The following is a 25,290-nucleotide window of genomic DNA, read 5'->3' on the forward strand; positions in this document are numbered from 1 at the left end:
ATCACACCATGGCAGCTGCTCATCTTCTGTGAGTGGCTCCTGTGCTTGGGCTGCTCTGGCTGGTGCCAGCACTCAGAATTTTCAAGCTAATTTGCCAGCTGCAAAAGTGCTGCTTCAGCCTGAGTGGCTCATCCCTGCAGGCCCCTGAAAAAATTCAACCGAGAGGAAAAAAAATAATGGCCAAGGAATGAGGGGTGCCAGACTCGCACACAGTACATGGGGCTGAAACCTGCTTTCTCTGAATCCCTTCTGCCCTTCTTTCACCAGTGTTTTCAGACTGCAAGCTCAATATATGGACTCAGCTTACAGAGTTAACAGTTCCTCTGCGGGCTGAGCTTCCGAATGTCCAGAGCAGAATGACCAGGTGGTGATGTGAGATGGTAGCTTGGCCAGTGGAGAGACACTAGACTACTTGTGTAACATCCAGTTCAAGAGCTAGTCTATTCAGGGCAAGGAATAAAGAAATGTAGAGCAATACCACGTGTCACAGTTGGAGGAAGTGAACGTGTATGTTACTGAGCCAGCCTCTTTGTTTCCAGTAAAAAAAAAAAAATATTGGGTGGTAGTTGCATAGAAGGATTAAACAAGTGTGATCTGTATTAAACAAGTGTGATCTGTGTGCTGTTGGAGGCGTGCGAGGGACTGCAGAAGCCCTTGTTTCAGGTGCTTCTATCTCCCATGAAAGAGGGTGAGCTAGGCAGGGAATATGTTCTCATTACAGTAACAGCAGGTGATCTCCTATTCCCCTCCCAAAACACACAATCTGAACATTGCTGAATATGTTCCAGATGTTAAATCAGCAGCTGCTTGCTAAATAAGTAATATTGCACTATATACTGATTCTCCCCCACTTTTTGTGTAATGTGCCTGTTGCCTGAGCTCTAGACTGACACACAACTCAACTTCTCTTAGCTACATAGCCCCACTAGGGTCAGTACGAACACACTCTGTTGCAGTGATGGTCAGACTCAAGCCCTGAGAGTCAAAAGTCTGGTCGCTGGACCAGTTGGGCTTAGAGCATGCAGGGTCAGCTGCATTGGTGTGCACAAACCTCGAGTTACCAGGTTACTCTATCCACTGTGGAGTTTCTTGCACCTGGCTCTGCCAGTAGCTGTCAGAGACAAGACACTGGACAAAAAGCTTCTTAGTCTGATCTGAGCTAGCTGAACTCCTTTGATCTGGGTGCCAGAGCATACCACTGAATTTGCAGCAGAGCATTCTCTGAACAGGCCCTACCTTGCACCAAACAGCAGCTGAGCCTCTGTAGACAGCAGTAACTCAGGATGATTGTTAAGGCTGATTTCCTTGGAAAGAAAGCAAGAAGCTGTAACCATGCTCGCTGACTTTAATGCCTCAGTTTGGGTTTTGGTAACCCTTGGTGGGGAGTTAAGTCCCAGCCCTTGCCTAGGATATGGAAAGAGGATAGAGGAAGAGGGTTATTAGTAAAAGCTCTTGCAACAGAATCTGATGCTTTGTTAGGAACAGAACCCGTGACCCAAGGTTGTGGAGGATGAGAACTTGGCAAAGGCATCAGCTTACGTTGTTATCGGAGAGTATTTTGCTGGACTTGCGGACACAGATGTGGAGCGTATGTGTAGGCATTGTATATTAGCCCCAAAATGCATTTAATTGTGAGAGTATTTAAACACCGATGAATCCATCAATTAATTGAACAGAAAGATATGAAGCAATTTCATCTCATAAGCAAAAGAATATCATTTCCTCAGGTTGGGCTAGTGGGAAGAAACAGGGATATGTAACTCAAGAGGAACGTGGCCTAGAGAGATCCTTCTTGTCTTTGTCCTTGCAAGAGATTTGTATTCAGGTGGTCGAAAGTGTGCCCAGTCCAAGAGCTCATTTCCGACAGTAGCTCAGAAAGCCCAAAGGAATGCCAGCCTTCACAACTTCCAAGACTTGAGGCGCTGTCCTTGCGATGCGCTTCTCACTCCACAATTTAAAACTCACTGGCTTGGCACCAAAAACCTAAAAAGTACTTGGAACCTATTATTGTTGAGTGAATTCCTGACTTTTAGGGAAGGAACTGAGATACGAAAGTCCCCAAGGGAAAGTATTTTTCTTGCTTAAATAACAAAACCATTCTTATCACGATGTGCCTTATTTAGATTTTGAAGAAAAATCATTAAGCAACATATAACATTTCTAGGAAAATTGTGAGTGCATTGAAAACCCAGCTTTGCTGACAAAATACTCTCTGATATACCTGAGGGTTCAAGGCATCCACTGACTCTTTGTTTGTCACGTTGTCCTTTACTTGGCTATTGCAGGAGAAGCTTTGGGCTTGAACCGGCCAGTCATGGTGCCATACAAATTGATCAGGGACAGTCCTGATGCTGTTGAAGTTACTGGTCTGCCAGATGATATCCCTTTTAGAAACCCCAACACCTATGACATCCATCGGCTGGAGAAAATCCTAAAAGCTCGAGAGAATATCCGGATGGTCATTATAAACCAGCTTCAGTAAGTCTTAATAACTTCTGCATTGTGTTTAAACTTACAGCCCAGTTCTCCAACAGAGGCAAATTAGCACAAGCCCCAGTGATTGCATTGGAGCTGCGCTAGTTTACTTTTGCTCAGATTCTGGTCCATGCTTTCTTCTGGATTACATTTCCAAAATGCTCCTCCCTCAGACACCTGAGAAATCCTGCCAGGCTAGGGAACAGTTGGGTTCCTGTTCAGATTCTTTTATGCTTCCCAGCCATGTGTTTGTGGTGGGTGCAGTAGATAAAATGGGGTATCATCTCAATGAGCCTGAAGTCCTGTGAGGAGCAGGAGGGCCAAAGCCATGAAGTATTAGTCTGCTCTTCCACTGATGGTCACACGGGGGAAGGGAGGGAGAGGCAACCAACCAGGACCTCTTTTGGGGGCCAAGAGGGAACACTGCTAAAGGGAAGCCAGCCTTGTCCTGTAGTTGGCTTCTTCACCCCCAGACAGGCAGTTTCCCCTCTTCAGCAGGGATCAAGGGAGCCCTTGTCCCGTGTCGTCCCCAAGACAAACTGCGTGAGATAAAGGCTGCCTCAGGGTGCCAAAGCAGTTGTTTTTTTCAATGTCCAATCAAGCAATTTTTTAGAGCTCTCTCATGAAGTAAAAGCTTTGGACTGAGGCTGTGGCCTGCCATGTGCGCTGCTCTGGGAGGGGAGGATTTTGGGCAGGTTTCCAGAGGAAACAGTCCTGTGGCCAAGCACGGTATCAGAGGTCTGGATTGCCACCAAGCATGTAGGCGACAGAGGAAGCCCCACTCTGAGACAGTTGATAAAGAACATGCATGGCCCTAACTGTTCGTGCTCTCTAACCCTGCCTTGTTTCTTACACAGGCCTTTTGCCGAAATATGCGCCGAGGCCAAACAGACAGGTGAGCTCAATGCCCAGATTGCCAGCTGTGCTCCCGTTGCAGCAGAATGAAACAGGCTGTGGCACCAAATTAAACAAGAGGGCCTGTCTTCTGGGCTAAAAATCCAAATGGAGCAGGCCTACTTAATAGATGTCTGTCTTCCTAATCTTTAATTTTCCCCATTTGATCTTCCAGTGGGGGCCTGGGACAAGGCCTGGGATCCACTGAAGGAGGAAAACGCACAGGCTCAGCTTCTCTGCGGTAGCTTTCATGATGCCGTTTGTGTGGAAGCAAAAGAGATGCTATTGTTTCAGGCAGAGATTTGCAGTCTCCTAGGGGACTGGATGGCCCTGTGCCCATTACATTCAGTGGCAGTTGCCAACTACAGCTTATAAGACAGCTTTGAAAATCTCAGCCCTAATTTCTTTTTAAATATCCTAAGATCGGATCACTGTGCATGAGAGGAATCCGAGTCCCAGCTCACTACGATAAAATCGCAGTGTAACTGGCACTCATTATCATCCCAGTTAATGGTCTCAGCAGGAAGCTGAGAATCAAGAAAGCTTGGAGAGCGTTGTGACTTCTGGTGACTTCAGAGGGGTCTTGTGTGTAAAGAGGGGTCTTGGGTCCACCTGTGACAAGGGAAAGCAGCATCCAGGGAAGGGTTAGGGGCTTCCTGCCTGTCACATGGGTGATCTGGGTAAAGGAAGAAGAGATTCTGGCCAGAGAGTAAAAGAAAAGGGTGTGCATCATTTTTCCCTGGCTGGCGGAGGCAGGGGAGAAAGCCTCTGGAGCAGTAGACAGAGTTGGTTGGTGGAGTTACTCCATGTTTCATTAAACTAATAAATTGTTCTTACAGGCCAGGGTCCTAAATCAGCTTGGAGAGAGGGAGGGGTGGGAAGAGGGTGTTTGCTTCCCTTCCTGAGCCCTTCTGTATACCCCGGCTTTTCCCCCTTCAGAAAAAGACAACAGTGTTCCTAAGCGAAAGCGGAAGAGGATCTCCGAAGGGAACTCGGTATCTTCCTCATCCTCGTCCTCCTCGTCCTCCTCTTCCAATATGGAGTCCACATCATCAACAAATCAGATCTCGCTTGTGGTAAAGCCTTCTGCATATTAATCCAATCACTGCCTATCTATCTTTTTGTCTCTACATTTTAGACCACCCTCTCTCTCTTGCTATAGAGATGCACTAGAATCCATAATATAAAATGGCAGCACCAAATCTGGCATAAAACAGCCAAGGTGTACCAGCATACAGCATAGGTAGCACCAGCCTTAGAGCCACTGCCCAATTCACTGTTGTTCCTGAAAGCAATGAATGTGGCCCCTCTGCATCTCTCCTGCAGCAGCTCAGCCTGCTCTAAAGAGCCGTGCTATTCACCAGGCTCCACCAGCATCCACTGATGAAGCCCCCCAGCAATGTGTTAAAGCTGCACTCAAGGGAGGTAGCAGACAGGACAGGAACATCTTATGCACTTACCTGGCATAAAGTATCCTGCCCTGAGACAGGGACCTGTTGCATAAAGCTGCTGTTCCCACTCTCCACAACTGCAGGAAATCTAGACCTGGCACTGCTGCAGATGTGGCATCGAGGGCTCAAATCCTGCAAGGTCTTGAGTGCTTCCTGGGAGATGGCCAGCACTTTCAGTTCCAACTGACTCTAATGGCAGCACCTTGCAGGATCCGTCCTTGAGGGCCTTGTTATACCTTACACTGTGACCTCCACAACGTTGATTGGCTTAGTGCTAGCTTCAAGTTTGGAGCAGTCACACCTTAAGGCTAAAAACCTTTTCCTGACTGTGCTGTACCTGCATAGCTGTGGCTTGTCACTAGAGGCCTGGTGAGCAGGGCTGGTGAACCAGGACAGGCTTTTATTGGCTCCTGTTGCCTGCCACCGCTAGGCACGGCATGGTGCTGTGGGAGGAAACCAGCAGGGCGGTGCGGTGCAGTGTTCCTGGGCTGGGCAGCAATGGAGCCGTCGGGCTGGGCAGCAAAGCCAGTACCAGAGCCCCCCTGCCTCCTCGGCACTGCCTCATGCAGCTTTCCTTTTTCTCTTGTGCTGGGCCACACTCTGCCTGCCGTGCAGTAGCATCCTGGCACGCCAGCTCTAACTTTCCATGCCTCACTCCCCGCTCCCTTCCCACTGGCCCTGACCTGCCTCGAGCTGTTGCCATCTTCAGCTGTGCATAGAAATACCATTGGGGAAAGGCACTGTATCCTGGGATACTGGAGGACTGCAACTTGAGCAGCACAGCTGTGGGGAGTGGCCACATATTAATGGAACAGGAGCTGGGTAGTGTGGATCAGAGAGAACCTTGCCCTAGAGCGGTGTAACTTTGAGCTGGGTGAGTGCTATAAGAAAGATGCTTAAAAGTGTTAATGTGCAGCCAATCCAGGGGTTAAGAGCCCTAGGAGCCACCTAAAATGACCATGCAACAAGTCCTTGAAAGAGGCCCATTGCAACGTAGTCATTTTGCCCTCCTGTATGTTCCTATCCATCCTTCTGCTCCCTTCTGCACTGCGTGCAGTAACATGGCTCCACATGACTGCTCAGATGAAGTGCTGGGGATCATAATATGGCAGGTAAGGTTACGACACTAATGACAACTCATCAGCCTTTGAACAAGCTTCACCAGATCCGGACGCAAATTTTAAGGATCAGAAGCTTACGCGTAGCTGTATTCTTTGTATAAGCCCGTCCTGTCAACCTTTGGGAGGTGCTGTTAACATACTCCAGCTTTCAGTTTGCTTGGGCCATGATGAGAGGTGGCTTTATTACGTTTTAAAGGCCAGTCTCATTGGGAGAGGTGTGAAGTGGCTTCAAGCAGAAACTCCAAGACACAACTGTAGAAAGTGAAATCAGTTGAGATGCAATGATTTGTTCCTTGGTGCTTACCTAATGCTGAGGATCTGGCGTCAGTTTATGGATTGACAATGAAGTATGAAGTGTGTTTAAAACACAAGAAATAGTAATACATTTAAAAGATTTATGTCCATTTTTATGGTGTTATTTTTTTATTTTAAGAAGGAGGGGAAAGAAAGATCTTTCCTTGGAAAGTGGGATCTTTGCCCTGTGTCTGACCATAACAGATTGGATAAATGCTTGTCTTTTTGTATTGTGCCTTAACAATGGATTTTGTTTTCTCTCTCTCTCTCTTTCAGCAATGGCCCATGTACATGTTAGACTATGGTGGTCTAAACGTCCAGATCCCGGGACCGATTAACTATTAGACCTCAATACTGAATCAGCACCTCAAATAAAAGAGTAAATAAATAAATGTAATTTATGTAAAAAGTGTATATTCTAATATGTATCAATGCCTTTTAGTTTTTCCAATGATTTTTACACTATATTCCTGCCATCAAGGCCTTTTTAAATAAAAATAAAAAGTGTTGCCTTGCTCTTAAAGGTACTTATTTTTATTATTTGTGGTATTGCCAAATGCTGGGAGTGAGAAAACTAAGCACAGAACAGCATCTTCTGAAGGAGAGCCACAAGCCTTGTCATACTTTCGCTGCACAATAAAAGCTGTCATGACCCTGTTGTCTGGACCCCAGATGTTTGGTGCATTGTTTTCACGCTTCATTTGCCACCAGTCTCTCCAAATTATAGTCTTTTTTTGATATTGGAAACTGTGTACTAAATTCCAGTAACACCGTGGTGCGGATGAGGAAACACTCAACAAGGGAGCTCTGGGTCCTCCGTTCCGCTGAAACCCTTTGGCACCACTCTAGAAACCTAAAGTGGCTTTTAAGTGAGCAGAAATTACCTTTAAGTTCACTTGAAGGACATTTTATCCAACCATTTAGGGAAGGCTAAAGGCATCTTTGCGTAGAAGATATTATTGCTCCCGCAACTGCTTCCCTAGCAGGCTCACATGCCTCGTTTAGGTGTGTATGAGAGGGGAGAGAGACATTCTTCCCATAGCTCACAAAATTTCTCAGTTGAGTAATGTGGGATGGAATGTGCCCCTGTGCAGAAAGCCTGCTCATGGCCCAGGCCCTCCTTAAATCCTAGGTAAGCTCTGTTCTGAGACTCGACTAAGTCTGGCTCCCTCCAGCCTTCCTTCCCAAATAAGAATCAGCTGCTGTCTGAGTTAGCAGCCTCTCAAAAGTTCAGTCCTTTTCAAAGCATCAAATTCGTGACCAGGCAGTTGTAATCCTTTTTTTTTAAAGCCTGAAAACTTATGGATTAAAGAAGGCTCCTTAAGTAAACTTCATTCATCCAAGGACAGAAGAAGCTAGGCAATTCCTAAATTGTTAGACCAAAATTGTCTACCATTAGGCATGGCTGAGTAACGTGTGGTGATGTGTTCCCCATTTTCCAGCCCCCATCGTTGTCCGATGGACCATATTTGAACCCGTGCAGATGTCCAGTAAATTGCTGCAGTCCCCCCGCTATTTCCCTAGTGTGGTGGAGGCATTTCCAGAGCTGCAGCAGTCAAAACCGCCACCACTTCCGTGTCAGCAAACCTCCAGACCCATAGGAAACTCTGCTCCCTGCGACACAGCCCCATGCTCTGGATCGCAACAGCATGTGGAGTTGAGTCCACAGCCAGATCCAGCGCCTAGGGCTGAGCCAGTGTGCTGCATCAGACCTGGAGGCTGACATCACACTGGATCCAGGTTGTGGATCTATGCTGCTTGTATAGGATCTGCTCCGCTGACTGGCCCCATGCCACTCACCCAGCCCAGGGTGAGCACCCCTACGCTAGCATTTTTGCCATGGAGTCTCATCTAGCTGACCAACAGGTCTTGTCAAGCATGCACGTAACTTGCATTCACATGAAGATGAGATATTGAAATCCACAAGCAGGGTAGAATGGGTCAAGTACTCGGATACTATAGAAAAGAGAGTTGATACAAGAGCCTGGGTAAAGTAGACCCATTGTGCACGTTTGAGATGAGATGGGAAGAAGATGCATAGGGTAATGGAGAAAGGAGATGGCTCAGCCACTCTAGGCAAAAATGAGTGCAGATAACTTGATGCTCGGTGTCATTCCGGCTGTATGTTGCTTCTCACCTTAAAAACCATCCTGCGATTGGACAGCAGTAGAAATTCCCAGCTGGTAGTTTGCTTTCAGTGTTCCAAGCTGGGGAGTGAAGGATTAATTTTGGAAAGTGGTTGTTACAGGCATCCTACCTGTATCTCTGTATCGGGTCAGTTGACTTGATTTATAATGATGCAGCCAGGCAGCATTGCTTTGGAGAGGGAGCAATCCATACGGTAGTGGGAGCCAACCTGTTTGGCAGGCATGTTACAGACTAGCTCCACGCCCTCCCCAAGCACCACTTGCATCCCCTTCCCCTGCCCAATCTGTTGCTCTGCCCTGTGATCTCTGCCTGATCTCCTGCTCTGCTTTCTGCTTCCTACCTAGTTTTCCACTCTGCTGCCTGTCCTCTCCCTGATCTTCCACGTGACATACATGGTTGGCCACCCCTGGTCTAGAGCATCTAACTGCATCCCAAACAGAAAGGAGGGCACTAACTCCAGAAAAGAAGCCAGATTGAGAACTCTTTACAGTATTATGCCCCTGGATTTGTTTTTAAGAGCTTCAGAGCTTTCCAGGCCAAGTCCCCATCTTTTCACTTCCCACAGAAAGGTTTGGATCCTTTGGTGAATTCTTTCAAAGCATTTGGGATTTCATTTATATTTCCTTGATGTCCCTTCATTGCTGGAGGTTGGTGAAAATTAACTGACACAATGAAAGCCCTAACCAAGCGGTAAGGGAGGAACAAAGCTAATAACCAAAAGAGGGACGGAGTCGTGTATCTGTGACGCAAATTAGAAGTGCAGTTTGACATCAGAACACCTGACATCAATCAACATCCAGGCTCCGCTACCGCTGTGTCAGCTCGTTACTCCAACCTGCAGCTCTTCCAGTTATGGAAAAAAAAGAAATTCACAGATAAAAAATACAATTTTGTTTCCCAAAATTAATGAGTGTTTTTGCTTGGATTTGTTGACAAATCAAGCAGAATAGGTACCCTCTAGCAGGTGACATTCATTATATTTTGACTTGTGTTTTCTTTTAGAAAGTTAACATGGCAAAGCTGAAGGTTATTGAATAACCTTTTCATGAACTAAGATTTCTAGACTCCTGAAAAAACAGGGCTGGAAGCCATCTAATCCAGTGATTTTTTTTCAACCAGGATGCTGCAAGATCTTTTTAAGGTGCCATGGGGTACTGCTTAGTATTAGCACTGTGAGGTGTGCGAATGCCAAACACCTACGCATGACTCATAAGATAAACCCAGAGATCCATAGGGTCCAAACGTTATGACCTGTTGTGGTCTTTCTAAGTTTTTTGCAACAGAAGAATTGCTCTATGATTTTTCCATAGTCAAAAAAACAAGTGAAAATTAAGAGCTGGCATTTTCCAAGTGGTGCTTTGAGGATGGTTGAGAACTGCTGATGTGAGCCAAAACCCTGCTCAAGGCAGGATCATCCCTATCTAAACCATCCCAGACAGACATTTATCTAATGCATACTTAGAAACTCCCAATTGCAGAGATTACACAAGCTTCCTGGCAATCCATTCCAGTGCTTAACCAAGACATACAACATTATACCAAGTTTACCGCGGATTTCAATACTGCTGTGTTCGTTGCATCCATGTAAGGACCTTACCAAATTAGAAGCCTAATGCACTGCATAGTACTTCTGTTAAAAGCCGCTGGGTAAATTCAGCCAGCAGAGTTTAGTCAGGACAAAAGAAAATCGTACTTATACTGGGGACAAATTATTCAGTCTAACAGAATTAAAAGGCGAAAAGCTTCTCAACTGCCAGGGAGGTACAAAGGAAATCAGAAGCCAGTTGTATCTCAAACCTATCTCTCCGCATCGCTGTGCATTAATCAACCTTGCTAGCTAGGCTGCAGTTCTATGACTGGCCCTCAGTTAGCTTTATGACACACTCAAAACTTCCTGGATATCCAGCAGGTTAATGACCAGGCAGTTGTGCTGCTTTTGCAGCGGGGAACACATCATCACACGTTACTCAACCGTAGTGCTGCTTTTGCAGCGGGGGCCCCCTTAAGCACTGGGACCACAGTTCAAACACTCCCGTTAGTTGCAGAAAGCCTTAACAACCCTGCCAGAAAGGGTGGACTCAGAAAGAAAAGCTGTAACCCTGTGCCCAAGGTGGAATGAGGAAGAAATGAAAACCTACGCAGCCCCTCACCTCTCCTGTGTTACAAGAATACGATGATTTCACCAGGAAATTCTGACTTGAAGGGCTAATCCAGAGAAGTGCTCACCCACATATGATGCTGAGGAGCTGATGATGAGGCTGGTTGGGTACTGCCCTGTTTCAACCCTACTTTTCCTGAGCTCCCAATAAAAATGGCTGCCAGAAGTATTAGTCATGTCAAAAGAACAATTTAAATCTTCCATTTTCCTTTCCTCTTCTCTTTTTTTCCTGTCCCTTTCTGTATCTACTCTTGTTCACTTAATTGGCTCAAAGGTGATGGGCGCGCTGCATCAGTAGACTGTTGGGCCAACATTTTTCTCCCTTGAGTACCAAAATCCAGACACCTCCAGGAACCCAAATAAAACTGGCCTGAGGGGAAGAAGGCAAGTCCTGTGTTTAAGGCTTTTGACTGAGACTCAGCAAGTTTTGGCTCAATTCCTTCATTTTCCACCAGGTTCTGGTTTGGCTCCAGTCAAGTCACTTGATCTCCCAGAGCTGCGGTTTCAACATGCGGTTAATAAAACCTTTGTCAATTTATGCTTTGGGTAGTTAACCCCTTGGAGCGGGGACTGCCTCGGAGGATGTGTGGATACAGCACCTAGCACAGTGAGTCCTGTGTGTGCTTCCATACTTTCAGGATCATTATTGTTCAATTTTCAGATGTGAAGGCCACTCCTTCCCATTGGAGTCTGTGCAAATTGAGTCCCATATAGAATCAGTACCTAACTTTAGGTTAGAAAAGTTGCCCCGTTGCTTCTTTTGTTATGATGGAATATGAAAACATTTGAGAGGACAGTTCTGTACTTTCCCCACTTTGGAAAAATGATGATTATTGCTTGATTACTGTTTTCAGTTGGGTCTAATTCTAGCAGTTTCCCTAATCTTGATCTTTTCATTTGTAGTATATTTTTGTACCCAGTTTTGTATATAACATGATTATGTGCCGAATGGAATCTATTCCCTTGCAATTAGACCACTGAAGATGCAGATCCTAGCACTTCAGCCACATTTCTCATTTATTACTTTTCAAAGAATTTGGTGATTTTTTTGTGTGTATGTTTACAAATCCAATAACAATCCTCATTAAGAGTTGCAAAACATGAAACCATTTGATCCCAGACAGATGGCAGCTAAATGAAGTTTAATTAAAGAATGAGAGCTTTGATTCAAATCATTTTTTAAAAATATAGTACACCAAGATGCTGGAGAAGTAGCATAAACAGCATCTGTGCTTTTATTCAGAACCCAGAAACCATTTGTGAGAAAACACTTTGCAAAACGTTTCAATGAAATCATGAGTTTGTCAACCACATCTTCAGCAAAATCAAACTGCCAGCTGGATACAGTGTAGAAATCCTGCTTTTTTCCCCTTCAGATAATGCAGCAAATACCTAGGAAGCAGCTAAGGAACCAAGGAGAATTTTTGGATGGGTTGTTGGCACTTACTGATTCATTTCTTCCTTTTTTTTTTTTTGAAGAATTCCACTAATGCAAAAGAGAAAGAAGTTTGATTCAAGACAGAAGTGCAGTCCAATCTCATGCTCTGTATCTGAACACCTTGCAGTAGTCACGGCTCACACAAGTCACCTAGTACAGCAGGTCAAGTTGCAGCAGAGGATTTGGCTCCACCTGTTGGGTCTTGTCTCAGTAAGGGTGCTGGCAGGTGGTAGTTAACACGTGTTTGCTAAGACACGCTCCCATCGTCTTAAACCCAGAAGCACTACAGCTGCAAGTTCAGACAGCCTACCCATGCCATTCCTTGCTCACTCCTGTGCTTAAAGTCAAAAACCTTACACATTTCCACAGCCGCCACATAAGATTTTGTAAAGTGGAGGAGGCATGTGACTTCAGGGAATGAACAATGGGCAAGAAGAATGGTGAAGAAAGAGGAGCCTGGACATGGCTATCGGGTCTGGCTCCTTTTTTCATATAGGTTCTTTAGTTAGAAGGGATGCAGGTGGGAAATCTGGAGGCAATTGCTTGCGTGCTGATCGTTGTTTCTCTCTCAGCAGAATAGGAAACGTTTCCAAGCTTTTCCATGTGGTGGCAGCAGCCCTTCCACATAGTTTCCAGAAAGAGAATGGGTTTCTCTCTCACATTCTGAGAGTTCAGTCATCTTCAAAATAATCCTTTTCTTTTCCCTTGAAAAGAAGGAGACAGGTTCCCAGCTGGTGTGGATTAAAGTAACTTCAATGGAGCATCACTGATTTATATTAGTGAAGGATCCTGGGCCCTGGCTTGGCATTTAAAATATCCAGGAGGGTCTAGAGCCATGCATTTTCTCCCTCTATTATGTCCTCCAAATAAAGGCCCAGATACCATTCAGCTCATTCAAAGTAGTGCTACTGATTAATTCCAGAATAAACCCACGGACATTAATGGTCAGCAGAGTGGGTACCACTAATTTAGTAGATAATGTAGTAGGTAATGACCTGACTTTCTTCTCATTTCCACCTAAATCAGGAGTCAATGGAGTTACACTGTTGCCCCTTTAGGGAATACTGGGTGTGTCTACTGGTTCATTAATGTGTAGAAATTGCAGTAGATTACGTGTAGTACCTGTAATGACAGGTACTAAATGTGCTGTAATTGGCACTTATGCATTAGCGCAGACGAACATTTTTTTAGTGACGTTAATGTGCATTAGCCTGGGTTTTGCCACACTAATGAGCAGTAGAATTAGTCTTCTGCACATTAAGCATCTCGTGTAGACATGTCCACTGAACGACACTGAAACATTCAGGGCATTTCAAAGTCCAGCTCTTATGTTAAAGAAAATAGCAATGTGTGACTACTGCCAATGCAAGCATAGTTTTGAGCAAAGGGTTTGCGTGGCTGTTATTTGACATTTGTGGCTTTTTCCAAGGTCATTTTCAAACTAGCTAATGACAGGGTCTATCTCCTGCCATATGCAAATGTTCAGCACTTTAAAATGCAGCTCAGTCCAGGCACATTTGGGTAGAGCCCCAATCTGATGCAAGGAAATCTCTCAGACATTGACTCATATGGATCTGCATTAGTTCTGCTACTAAATGTAACTTTCTCTTGCAGGAGAGCCCAAACCTGGGGCCAGATTTTTGGCTGCCTTGCCCCTTGGGCCATTATTTGAGCAGATGCCACTGCCATTTTTGTTTGGTAACAACACTGTACACCCGTCTGACATGGGTGTACAGGATGGAAGGCAGTGAGGACCCAGGCAGCTTGTTTGCCTTTGCAGTCTCAATCCTGAGCCCAAATATGAAGCCCATGTGTGCCTGTGAAACCTGAAGAATAAGAAGTGTATCGCAAATCACTAATTACTTCAGTGGGGTATCACTGGAGCAAGATGTGAATGGCAAATAACTGACAGGCCAGCTCCACATCTTGGAAGTCTGTTCTCTTCCTAGCATATACATACTGCTCCTTTTCATGGTAACAGCAGAGTCCTTGAGCAGAGAGAGACAGAGTTAGTGTGAAGCAAAGTGAAAAAATACATACTCCGTTCTTGTCTCTACCCTTTTTCTTAAAAGTAGCCCTGTAGTGAAGAGGGATGGATTTCCACACACGTGACTATAAACTAGCACAGGTGGCTATAAACTTATGGACTTATATGGGGGGAAAGGAGGAGTTTCCAGTGTCTCATGAGCATGCTGCTAGTGGAGCATCTAAATCTTTTGTTAGATGAATATATTAAACAGCTGTCTCAGATTCAGATTAACAGATCCGTGGGATATGAAGGCAGATTGTTGTATCTGAATTGAATTGGCATGCATTAGTGCTAATTTGGTAACACCATTTCAGCTAGTACTTTTGTGACATGGAGCCGTGGGATGAATGGGTGTGAACCACAACTGAAGACTTTTTTTTTATGTGGTTTAATAAGATGATGAAAAGGGGCCTCCTGAAGGGACAGGCCATAACTCCCAAAGAGCTGTTTGTTATATGAAGGTGGCTTCATGTTCCTTATGATCCAACAGTGGGATTTCAAAGCTGCAGAGGATGGGGCTACTCAGTTCCTAGGGAGGTCCAGAGGGAACAGGATGTCTTAAAAAAAATCTTGCCCCATGTTTCCAAAATGAAGACTCCAAATACATAATCAGTGACTGTGCCTACCATCAATGGTGCTTGAGTATACCCAGAAAGGACTTTTGCTCTGGAATTGTGGCAGAACCAATCTTTCCTCTTTATACTGCTTTCATTAACGTTATATCTTAGCACCTCACCGTCTTAAATCCATTAATCCTTTTGCTGCATCTGTGAGGGGGTGGGAGTGATGTTATGCCCATTTTACAGATGGGGAAACAGACACAGAGACTAAAGGCAAAATGTTTCAAGCTATTTAGGGACCTTTATTAGTAAAACGTTATATATATATATATATGTATATTAGATGTCTCACAGCAAAAGCCTGGAAAGGGTTAATGAAGGGCTCAGTTATTCTCCTAGCTAGACTAAACAGCTGATTAGAAAGAGGTGCTGTAACAGGCTATGGCTGGCAAAAGGAGTGGAGTAGTAGGTAGGGAGATTTCAGACACACACGCTGAGAGAAGCCATGTCAAGGACAGGGTAGGAAAAAGACTGACCAGGAGAGAAGGTAGACAGCAGCCCAAGGAAGTAGTGAAGGTTGAAAAGAGATGGTATTCAGCCGTTCGGAGTGCACAAAATCTTATGCTTCTAAGTCTAAGTGAATAAGATATATATAAGACAAAGTGCATATTTGTACTGCCTTCTTCAGCTGTTTACCACAGTGGCTCTGGGCTGGAACTCAGCAGAGAAGCTGGGTCTGAGTTTTCTACAGATATAGAAAAGACAGCTCTACAGAAAAAGGGATCAAGGACTGTTGGAACCTGGCTGGATGTATGGTCCTTTGGATTTTGTGGGGTGATCTTAAACCTTGTTATCTTTAGGTGGTGAAAAGTCGGGGGGGGAGGTTGTTCTGAAATTATACAAACAAGGAGGGCTGCAAGAGCATTCAAATAAATGCTGTGAAGTTGACTAGGGATCTGCATGCGTGGAGCATTTTTGTTCAAATAATCTTAAAGCACTTCACAAATATTAATGCATCAAGCCCCCAATATGCCTATGCATTGTAGTACTCTTCTTGTACAGGTGATGTAACTGAGGCACAGGGAATATTAGAAGCCAGGCCAAAGTCCCAGAGGAAATTCATGGCAGAGCTGGGATTACAATCTAAGCCTCCTGAATTTCAGACCTGTGTGTGTCTCTCCAGTCCACATGTGTCCTGTTGATTACGGACCCAGAGATCTCCAGGAAACATGCAAAATCCTTGTCTCTAAATGCCAGAGTTTACATCTGGGTCTCTGAATTAGCAGGAAGATATATGAAATCATTTAGTTAAACGTCTCTCTCTGTTGGCTGCATATCCGAGTGTCAAGAGCCCTAATTAGCTATGCAAGTATTGGGAAATAAGACCGTGCTTGAAATTTCTTTCCACTATACTTATGTCCAATAACATACTATGAATAACTTGTGTTGAGGGCTAAAGTCTCTGACTGAGTCTCATGTAGCACGGTTGTGTCAGCCACAGGTCTGACTTAATGTGCTTTGTGGAAAAAGAAGGCAGAATCCTGCCAGAACAGTAGCATTTATTTCCTAGAAGGTTCCTCTCTAGCTCAATTGCTACAGATGTGTTTATATGAGGGCATAATCAAGCTCTGTGTTTATCATGAGCCTCTCACTGTAGGTGCAGGCAGAAGTTATATTTTTCACGTGATCAGCCCCCTAGAAATGCTCTAGATCTATGCTGTGACACGTGCACAGCTGCAGAGCACTTTTAAAATGTCTGTTTATGCAAAAAATTAACCCTCCTCAAATGATGTATCAGATGACGATGCTCTACTTTAAAGTGCCTTAGGGAACTAGTGTTTCTTAGGGTTAATTTGTCCGTGATCTGGGCTGGGCTGCCCAGGGCTGTCAGCAGGAAGGGAGGGGGAAGCCAGCAGCAGTGAGCTGCTGGATGGGGTTTGCCTGGCCTGAGCTGGAGGAGGGATGGGTGGATCAGAGCCCCTGCCCCACACCTTGCATACCCCACCTCCAGCTCAGGCTGCACAAACTCCAGCTTGCAGCTCGCTGCTTCTGACTTCCCCCTCCCCTTTCTCTTCCCGCTGACAGCACCAGAGCTGGGAGGGGAGTGAGCCTGGGAAGAGGGACTGCTCCTTAGTTGGTTGCTCACCTGCAGGTAGGCTTTATTTCCCACCCCCCACCCACTAGTGAACATCCGTTGGGTGGCGGGGGGGGCACTCTAACTCATGGTGCTTTATGTAAAGTGCCATGAGTTAGAGTAGGAGCCTGCACATCTGTCAGCATCCTCTGTTGCTTTTCAAATCTTCTCCAAAATCTGCCTCTTTTCAGGAGGCCCATCACTGGGAGCCTTATACCCTGAGGATAATGGGGAAGACCAATACAGTGATTCTAACAAAGTTACTGCTCTACTGCCTGGTCATCTGGACACTTTGTTTTGAGAAGTTATCCAAGGTTGTTGTCTGATCCTTGCAGACAGGCCCTTGTTCTTTGCAGCGTCCCACTAATTTTGGAGGGACACCCTGGTTGCTTTGGTATCTATCCAGAGGCTCTGATTACAGGGTCAGGGACTTGGCTTTTAAACTGTCTAGGGAAGAATCTATATCTGGCTCTGTTGTCTACAGCAGCAAACTTGCTGTTGGTGCTGCAACCGTAATAATGGCTCATGGCTGATGTCTGTGCCAGTAAGTCTGTCTTCCCTTGCTGTAAGAGAAAAAAGACAGCGTCCTCAGATGCTGACAGATGTGCAGGCCCCCACTCTTAACTCATGGCTCTTTACATAAAGCACCATGAGTTAGATCACACCACCCCTTCCCCAGCCTACAGACATTCACCTGTTGAGTTGGGGGAATGGCAGGTGGGATTGAGCCTGCCTGCAGGTGAGTGGCCAATTAAGGAGCAGCCCCTCTCTCCTGCTCAGCCCCATCCCAGGTCTGGGGCTGTCAGCAGAGGTGGGGGATGGGGAAGGGAGAATCCGGAAGGAGCAAGGTGTGGGCAGAGGCTTACTCAGCCTGAGCTTGGAAGGGGGCTGGGAGGGCCATAAGGGTGGAGGCTCTGATCCACCCCTGCCCCCCTCCAGCTCAGGCTGGGCAAATCCCAGCCAGCAGCTCACTGCTACCGCTTTCCCCTGCCCCCTCCCTTCCTGCTGACAGCCATGGTGGCAGGGCCGGCATGCATCAGCCCAGTCCCAATTGCATGACAAATTAACCCTAGGGAGCGCCTTCATTTGATACCTCATCTGAGAAGGGTTAATTTTTTGTGTGATCGGCCACTTTAAAAGTGCTTTGCAGCCATGCACGTATCATGGGATGGCTGTAAAGCACTTTCAGGGGCTGATCATGTGAAAAGTGTATCAACAGACCTGGTCCTGGTAATAGCTGGAAATAAGGACACAATGGGTGGTTTGTTTTTTGGAAGCTGTAGTCATAGAAGTGGTACTGACAACAAATTGTATTCAGTGACAAACAAGTAGATAGGGTAGATTGTGCTCCAAGAAGTGGAAGATTCTTGCCTGTCCATAAAGAAGGGCAGGTTTATTTGCTTCCAGGGCACTTCAAAGCCTGTCAAAGAAACTCAGTGGAGCTTGGACTGGATACACTGGGATTGGAAGGAGCGAGACCAAAGCAAAGGGGCTCTCGTAGTGTCCTCAGCCTGTTGAGGTTACCTGGGAAAAGTAAAAATCCCTTCAGGGCCTATACACATGCAATTGCAGAGCGTTGGAGGAGACTCAATTAATGAAGTGTGCTGGAGCATGGTAATTACCGCACTCCAGAAGACACCAGCATCATGTGTATTGGTGTCCCCACGCTGAAAAATGGCAGCAGGAGCACTTAAACTCCAGCTTGTTCAATGAGCTTTAGTTAAAGCACCCTCACTGCCATTTTTCAGGGCCAGGTTGCTCTGAGTGCTTTAATTAAAGCAGCTTTCAGAACTGCTCTAATTAAAGCCTCCCTCCACCCCTCACTCTGGGAGTATGTATATAAATGCCTCAGGATTGTAACATGTGGCACATCTCTGCAGCTGAGTATTTCCAACTGTCTAGGCTTCAGTTGATAACCCTTGTTAACTTCCATCACCTTTGCCTTTTTAGGGCTGAATTTCTGCCAGCCTGTGCTTATACTGGTCCCAGTCTCAGCCAGCTGCAGGGAAGGCAAAGAAACTGCATCATCAAGTGAGATCTGATTTATAAGTGACTGGTGATGACTGAATACATTAGGATTCTTAATGGCGTAACAATTGATTACACCTTCATAGAAATGAGATCCACAAGACTAGCTGATTTTTTTCCCCTGAGTCCCGAGTTAAGTACTCCCTGCCACAGAGATCAAGTCCTATATTTCAACTCCTCAGAGTCATCAGACAGTTGAAACAAGCATGCCGATTCTGTGAGGGTCTTCAAAAAGTGGTGGTGCTTTATTTGGAACTTGCACAAGAAATAGAACTAGAAATGCCCTTCCCTGCCTCAGTTGCCCTCTGCTCTGAGTCTTCTTTGGACTTAGGTCTGAATCCTTTGTCACGTCCAGAATGTCCCTCCTGCAGTTCGTGGTTTCTCCTCTGCATTATGGGTGGCCTCACTCCTACCGTCAATATTCTACTGCTGCTCCTGGTCTCCTCTCTTCTCTTCCCTTCCCTCTCCTTCCCAAACTGCCTTTATGCCCATCTCACTAGGCACCTCAGTGTTTTCGGAGCCTAGGATCAAAGTTGGCTGCTTTGTCTTGTTCCAGGGGAAATTCCACACCTCCAAACAGTAGGCAAGTTGGGAAGGACCTATTCCATCCAGGTTGCAGTTACACTGTTCTGTTATGGGCCAGATCTATTCATGTGGTAGTCAAACAGAGAAACCTTCTCCCTCTCCTGTTCCCTACAAGTGATGGCATGGAAGAACACAGTCAAAAAATGTCATAAGACATAAACGTGTAGACGGATGGAAAATCAAACTTGAATTCCTAAATTCTACCAGACAGTCCTCAAATTGTGTTTTGCTTTAGAATAAACAGTTTTCATGTCTTAGCTAATGTCAAGTTCCTCTAATGCCTCTGGGAGTTAGGGGCGGGATGAAAGGAGCAACCTCATGTAGAACTATAAGGAAGAAAGGTAACCACAAGAACAAGAGCTATTTCTTGTTTCTCTGACTGAAGTGGCTTGGGTGTTATAATGGTTTACAGAGGCCCAAACAACTGTTGCAGAGGTGCCCTACAGTTTGTTCCATGCTTTAAAGTATCACTAGCGTAGCTGTGCTGGTCATAAACAAGGGGGAAAAAGTCACACCCTACCTGATGCACTGTATGGTGCCAAATACTTTAATGTAGACTTAGTTTATACCAGCAAGTCTCCTTCAGTAGCATAAGTGTGGGTGAACAGGGCACAAGCCACAGGCACTACCTAAGAGGTGGAAGCCAGAATGCGGCAGAGGATGCCTCGCTCTTCTGCTCCCAGCTTCCCCTGCTCTTTCTGGCTTCAGTCTCAGCAGCGAGTGGCAGCAGATGAAGGGCACTGTAGTTCCATCACTGGTTGTTGTTCACTGCTCCTGGGGGAAGATATCAGGCCCTCCTTTGCTGCTGAAAATAGGACTTGCTTTGCCTGCTTAACATGGAGGGGAAAAAAGATAAGTAACATTTCTTTTCAGCAAATTTCAGCTGCTATTCCTGCCTGCTGCCAGAGCCAAGGCCCTGCAAAAAGGTACAAGGGAGGACTGCCTTGGGCACAGTCCTGCCTACTTGCACCTCTGGTTTTTTTACTGGCATGGCTTATTTGCTCAGTGAACTGATTAAAGGTATTGAAGCAAAGGAATTATTTTGTCTTTGGAACTGAAAAGAGTCCTTGCCTCAAGCCACAAATATGAACATTGAACTTGAGGACCCAGGCCTGAAAATGTTGAGTGCCTGCTTAAGTTCATGCCTGTAAGTAATCAGTGGAGCTAATCACATAAATATTTGTGGGACTGGGCCTTCCATGCTCACCCTTAATATTGCGTTCAAAGAAGATTTTTTTTTTTCTTAAGAAAGCATTTACAAGCTCAGTATTCTCAGAGTTTTCCCCCTCCAAGTGCACTGGCTTTTATCCTAGTGAAGTTGCTGGTTTTAAAGAGGTATGAATTGGTGTTATGACTCTGTCCCGGTCTAGACAGTAATTATTATCTTGTACGTCTGATTACCTTGCACCAAATTATTTTGCTGCCTCAGGCTTGTTTGTGATACTGGATCAAATTCTCAGCTATTGACTTCAATGGAGAGGTGCCAGGATTTAAATATGTGGCAGTATGGCATAATGGCACTGTTCCCAAGCTGCCATCTTGTGCCCTCGAAGTTCGGCTTTCACGTAAACAGTCAGCTTCTAGCTGTTTGGGATGTGAAGAAAACTTTGAAACCAAATGCAAACTGATGCATCTACATCTGCATAAGTCTGTTGAGAAGCTGAAACTACTGCTCAGAGGTGCGACCTGTCTCAGTGAGCACCTGTTCAGGTGCCATCAATGCTATTTAAAATGTCAACATTACTATGTATTTCAGTGCTCAGCAAAGAATAAGTAGAAAGAGATGCATTACATTATGAAGACCTGCACAATGCTTTCCTCACTGGCAACCTATTTTGATGCCACAAGTAGATGGACTTGGCATATCACTAGTTTATTTTTTCCAGTACTACGTTTGAACTGTGGTCGTTTCTACCGATTTATATTGGTATACTGATCCAGTAAAAGATGTTGTCTAAAAAAAATTCCTTGCCTCTGCCACCTATTTTGTCTTCCTCCTCTAGCACATTGGATTTTCCACATAAAATACAAAGGTGTATGCTTGTTTTTCCTTAATATGGTAAATGAAGTGATCTTTTGTAGGAATATATATTTAATAGTATTGTTACACATCAATTATTAAAAGTCTGTCTTAGAATTTTGTTTTACTGAACAGCTACAATATGCAAACGGATCCTATGCTGCTGTTAATGTCAGTGGAACAACCCCAGAGCTCAATTCAGAATAATCTATTTGTGGGGGCAGGGAATAGCAAGGTTATCTTGCCATTCATGCACAATGCACAGTTTGGCTGGTGGCCGAGGTAAGGGCTGTCTGAACTTCTTAACGTTACGGGTTTGAAACCAGAAATGATATGAGTAAACAGCTCCTTTCTATATATTACCTGAATGGCCCCTGTCATGTAAGTGCAATGAGGACATTATGCGTATGGCATTAAAAACAACCCAGAATGACCTTATCTTTAGCGTGCAACAAATGAAATAGAGAAAACTACCATAAGGACCTGGACAGTGAGGACAGATGTAAAGAGGGTATAGGGACATGAAATAATCTTACAGGCAAATCTACTTTGGAAAAAGAGGGATTATGATGGTCTACTGGTATTCGTGCTCCAATAGGGAGAGAACCTCATTACTCCTGAAGTATGTGGGAGGACAGACTCCTGCAAGGTAGGATTTGAAACACAAACGAGGAGGAAGAAAGGCAGGTGAGGGAAGCACGGGAAGTTAGGTCATTGCTGAACTTGTGGCACAACTCCCATGCGGGAAGGATTCTGAATTTCTTCATCCATTATCCCTTCATCACAGACAAGGGTTTACTGCCCTGAGAGTTTGGCATTCAAACCAAGGGGGGAGAACAGGTGGTAAAGCATCTGTGGCAGAGGTCTCAAATTTGGCAACATCCCCTGAACCTGACTGGTAGATCAGACAGTAGCAGGTTAAAATATACTCATCAAATAATAGTAGGATCTGGTGATGGACTCGAAAAATAGCCAATGAAGCCTAATATCTAGTGGAGAGCTCCTTCACCTTTGCAGGTATGGAGGAATTAACTGGAATACCTGAGGGGGAAGCTTTAATACTTGCCAAAAACTTGTCCATGCCTATCAGAAATGTCTTCGGTGTTGCATCTCATCCTCCCTCCACACCTCACCCCCAACCAAAACCTAAAGATCTTGGAAAGGTTCTTCCCCACGTACACGTACTTCTACACTAAAGATTTTAGAATCAGGAGTGAAAATACTGCCCAGATGGTATCATTATATTTACCCAAAGAAAATCATATTATCATTTTGGTTAAACATACCCTTTGTTCAGGTTTTGGGCTAAACACATAAGGCACTGCATATATTGATACAAACCTTTCCAATAAAGTTACGTTAACACTACTCAGTTCCAAGGAGAATATTGCACGTTTCAAGGATGAAAATAAATAGTCTCCAAAATTCTGGCACACCAGAGACAGGCAGAAGGATCTTGATATATGTTTGTGTTAAATTTGTTTTCAGAAGGACACCATGTAATTGATACCTTACATCTAAGCTCTTTTTTTAGAGCTTGTTGTCTGAGGAAGCACAGCTGGACTTGTGTCCCTCTTTTACTTTTTGTGGTTTTAGAAATCATTTTAACTGCTTAAAATGACTTGTTTTTGCTTTCTGTAGCTGCATGGGAACTTCATTAAATCTAAAGTTGAAACCAATGGCCTGACTCTATAGGGAATTAGAGAAGTAATACAGAATGCTAACACATTTAAAAAAATAGAAGATGCATTATGTTTCATCTATTAAATCTAGCATGTTTTTTTTAGGCCCAAAGGAGAGTGTGAGGATTATCTAATTTGACCTCCTACTGTGCACAGGTTATGAACTTTCACCCTGTGACCTCTGAATCTAGATCCAACCCATGTGATTGAATTGGGCTGTATTTTTCTGAAGAGCTGCTCTCAGCGTAGAGATTCGAATTTATAGAGAATTCATTGTTCCTCTGTTGTGTGTTGCAGCAATAAATTATCAGCTTGTTAAAACTACATCTTATTGTTGGTCTGAAACTTGACTAACACCATCCAGTGGCTGAAAGCTGATGTCTTTGTCTGCTAGATTAAAGAACTGTAATTTTGTGAGTCAGGTGTCCTGTGTGTAATTAAATGTATTTTGTTTTGGTTTTTTCCCTCCCCACAGAAGTATAACTTAACAGGACTGTCACTCACTCTGTGACTACAGTCATTCTGTTAGGAACAAATCCAGGCCACACAGGTGTAGTCCAGGTGGTGGAAAGAAGCCTGGGGCAGGAGGAGGAATTATCCCACAAGGCCTGTAAAATAGCCTCTTTTCATGCCCATAGAGAGGATAGGGAAGATCCATATGGGAGAAGATAGCCACCTGTGCAGGAGGCCACCACGCTATTCAGCTAGCAATGTTCCTTCCAAGGTATAGCGATCTGTGAGTGCCCTGCTTTGGTCCATGCGCTCTGCCTGCTCCCTGCCTCCATGCTTTGCTGCAGCCTTTAAAAGTGGCATGGTGCCATATGTGTCCCGCCACTGGGCGCGCCAGGCAGCGAGGCACGTAGCGTTGCTTTCAAAGGCTGCAGTGAGGCGTGGAGGCAGGGAGCAGGCAGAGTGCAGATCCTGCCCGCCCTTGCGCCGCATGAAGCTCGAGGGCTGGGCCACGTGCCCTCACTTGGCTGCCCGCACTGTGTGTCTGGAGGGTCTGCCAGGCTCTGATTGCCCCAGAACCCAGCCCGGCTGGGCCGGGTCATGGGGCAGTCAGAGCTCAGCGGCTTGTCCAGGGGTGCGGTGCAGGGATGGTGGGGGGAATGTGCTCCCCCTCCCCCACAGCGCACGCAGGTGCCCGCCTACACCCCTGGACAAGCCACTGGGCTCCGATTGCCCCAGCCTGGTCGGGCCCCCATTCATGGTGAACAGGTCCCCGGCTGGGCCGAGTCGTGGGACAATCCCCACTGTGCAGGAGGGAGCGGGGCAGTGCCATGCCCCTACCGCACTCCCTCCTGCACTGTGGGGGGTCATGATCTGCCCCCCACCAAAGCCCAGTGAAACTTACCTGCCTGTGGCTGCGATCCTGGCTGGGATCTCAGTGTGCCTACTCCTCTCCCCTCCTGCAGCAGCCTGTGGCTGGGTTGGGGGAAGTGTGTGGCATTAAAAAGTTACTGCGCGGCATGATTTTTTCTCCTGTGCAGCTTAGAGGGAATCTTGTCAGCTAATGCCCCAAATCCTTCCACTATGTGGTGCAGCAGAATCACACCAGTTTTGCTGCTGGAGATACTCTGCACCTGGAAAGGCAAGGGACAGACTATGCCCCTTATGACTGTGGAACTGAACTTAGTGCAGCACTGGAGATGCTCTCTTTTCTTGCTCTGGTGAAATCCCTGATGATTTCAGAGGGAGTTTGTAAGTGTAGCATATAGTTTATGCACAATGCACTGGAACAGATAATACAGTAATAAAAGACTACAAGTGTCTGTTATGTGGGCAGCAAAATGTTATGAAAATGTACCAGCATTGCAAACAGTAGATAAAACTATCAAACAAGGGTTATGAAAAAAGCCTCTGGTACTGCTGTAGAAAGTGGCTGTTTTCGCAAAGAACGTATGAATTGCCATATTGCAGGTCAGCCCAACAGTTTGTCTAACCCAGTATCCTGTCTCCAGAGGTGGCAAGGATGCTTTAGAATAAGAAATGGGGCATATGTTATGAACCATCCTCTGTTATAATCCCTGACTTGTGTTTAATAACCCCTGATGGACCCATTCTCCATAAATCTGTCTAATCCCTTTCTGAACCCCCACAATATTCTATTTGCAAGGAGTTTTTTTTAGGGCTTTGTTAAAATAAGTAAATAAATCAGAAGTGCTTATATTTGTTCTAGACCTGGTAACTTTAAAAATAATCTGTAAGATTCATTCAAATCAAATTATAACTTCATAGAAAAAAAGGATTGTAACTAGAGGTAATTGAAAAAT

At 45.3% G+C, this 25,290-nt stretch overlaps 1 protein-coding gene and 1 long non-coding RNA gene across 10 annotated transcripts in view; one reads left to right on the forward strand and one right to left on the reverse strand.

Annotated features, from left to right (window-relative positions):
- Nucleotides 1–6,901, forward strand: part of GTF2IRD1 (GTF2I repeat domain containing 1) — a 173,824-nt gene extending 166,923 nt beyond the window's left edge. For all 9 annotated transcript variants that reach the window (XM_090026610.1, XM_090026609.1, XM_090026612.1 and 6 more), the window contains 4 exons: nt 2,286–2,478; nt 3,333–3,370; nt 4,309–4,445; nt 6,512–6,901. In XM_090026610.1, coding sequence (XP_089882736.1) covers nt 2,286–2,478; nt 3,333–3,370; nt 4,309–4,445; nt 6,512–6,580 — 437 coding nt within the window. In that variant the 3' untranslated portion in view covers nt 6,581–6,901. The remainder of the gene's footprint in view (nt 1–2,285; nt 2,479–3,332; nt 3,371–4,308; nt 4,446–6,511) is intronic.
- LOC149854113 (uncharacterized) overlaps nt 1–25,290 on the reverse strand; it is a 50,014-nt gene that overhangs the window by 22,733 nt on the left and 1,991 nt on the right. The gene's annotated exons all lie outside the window — the stretch shown is intronic.

The sequence above is a fragment of the Crocodylus siamensis genome, chromosome 13, assembly GCF_052110815.1.
Source record: "Crocodylus siamensis isolate JL-2025a chromosome 13, ASM5211081v1, whole genome shotgun sequence".
Classification (NCBI taxonomy): domain Eukaryota; kingdom Metazoa; phylum Chordata; order Crocodylia; family Crocodylidae; genus Crocodylus; species Crocodylus siamensis.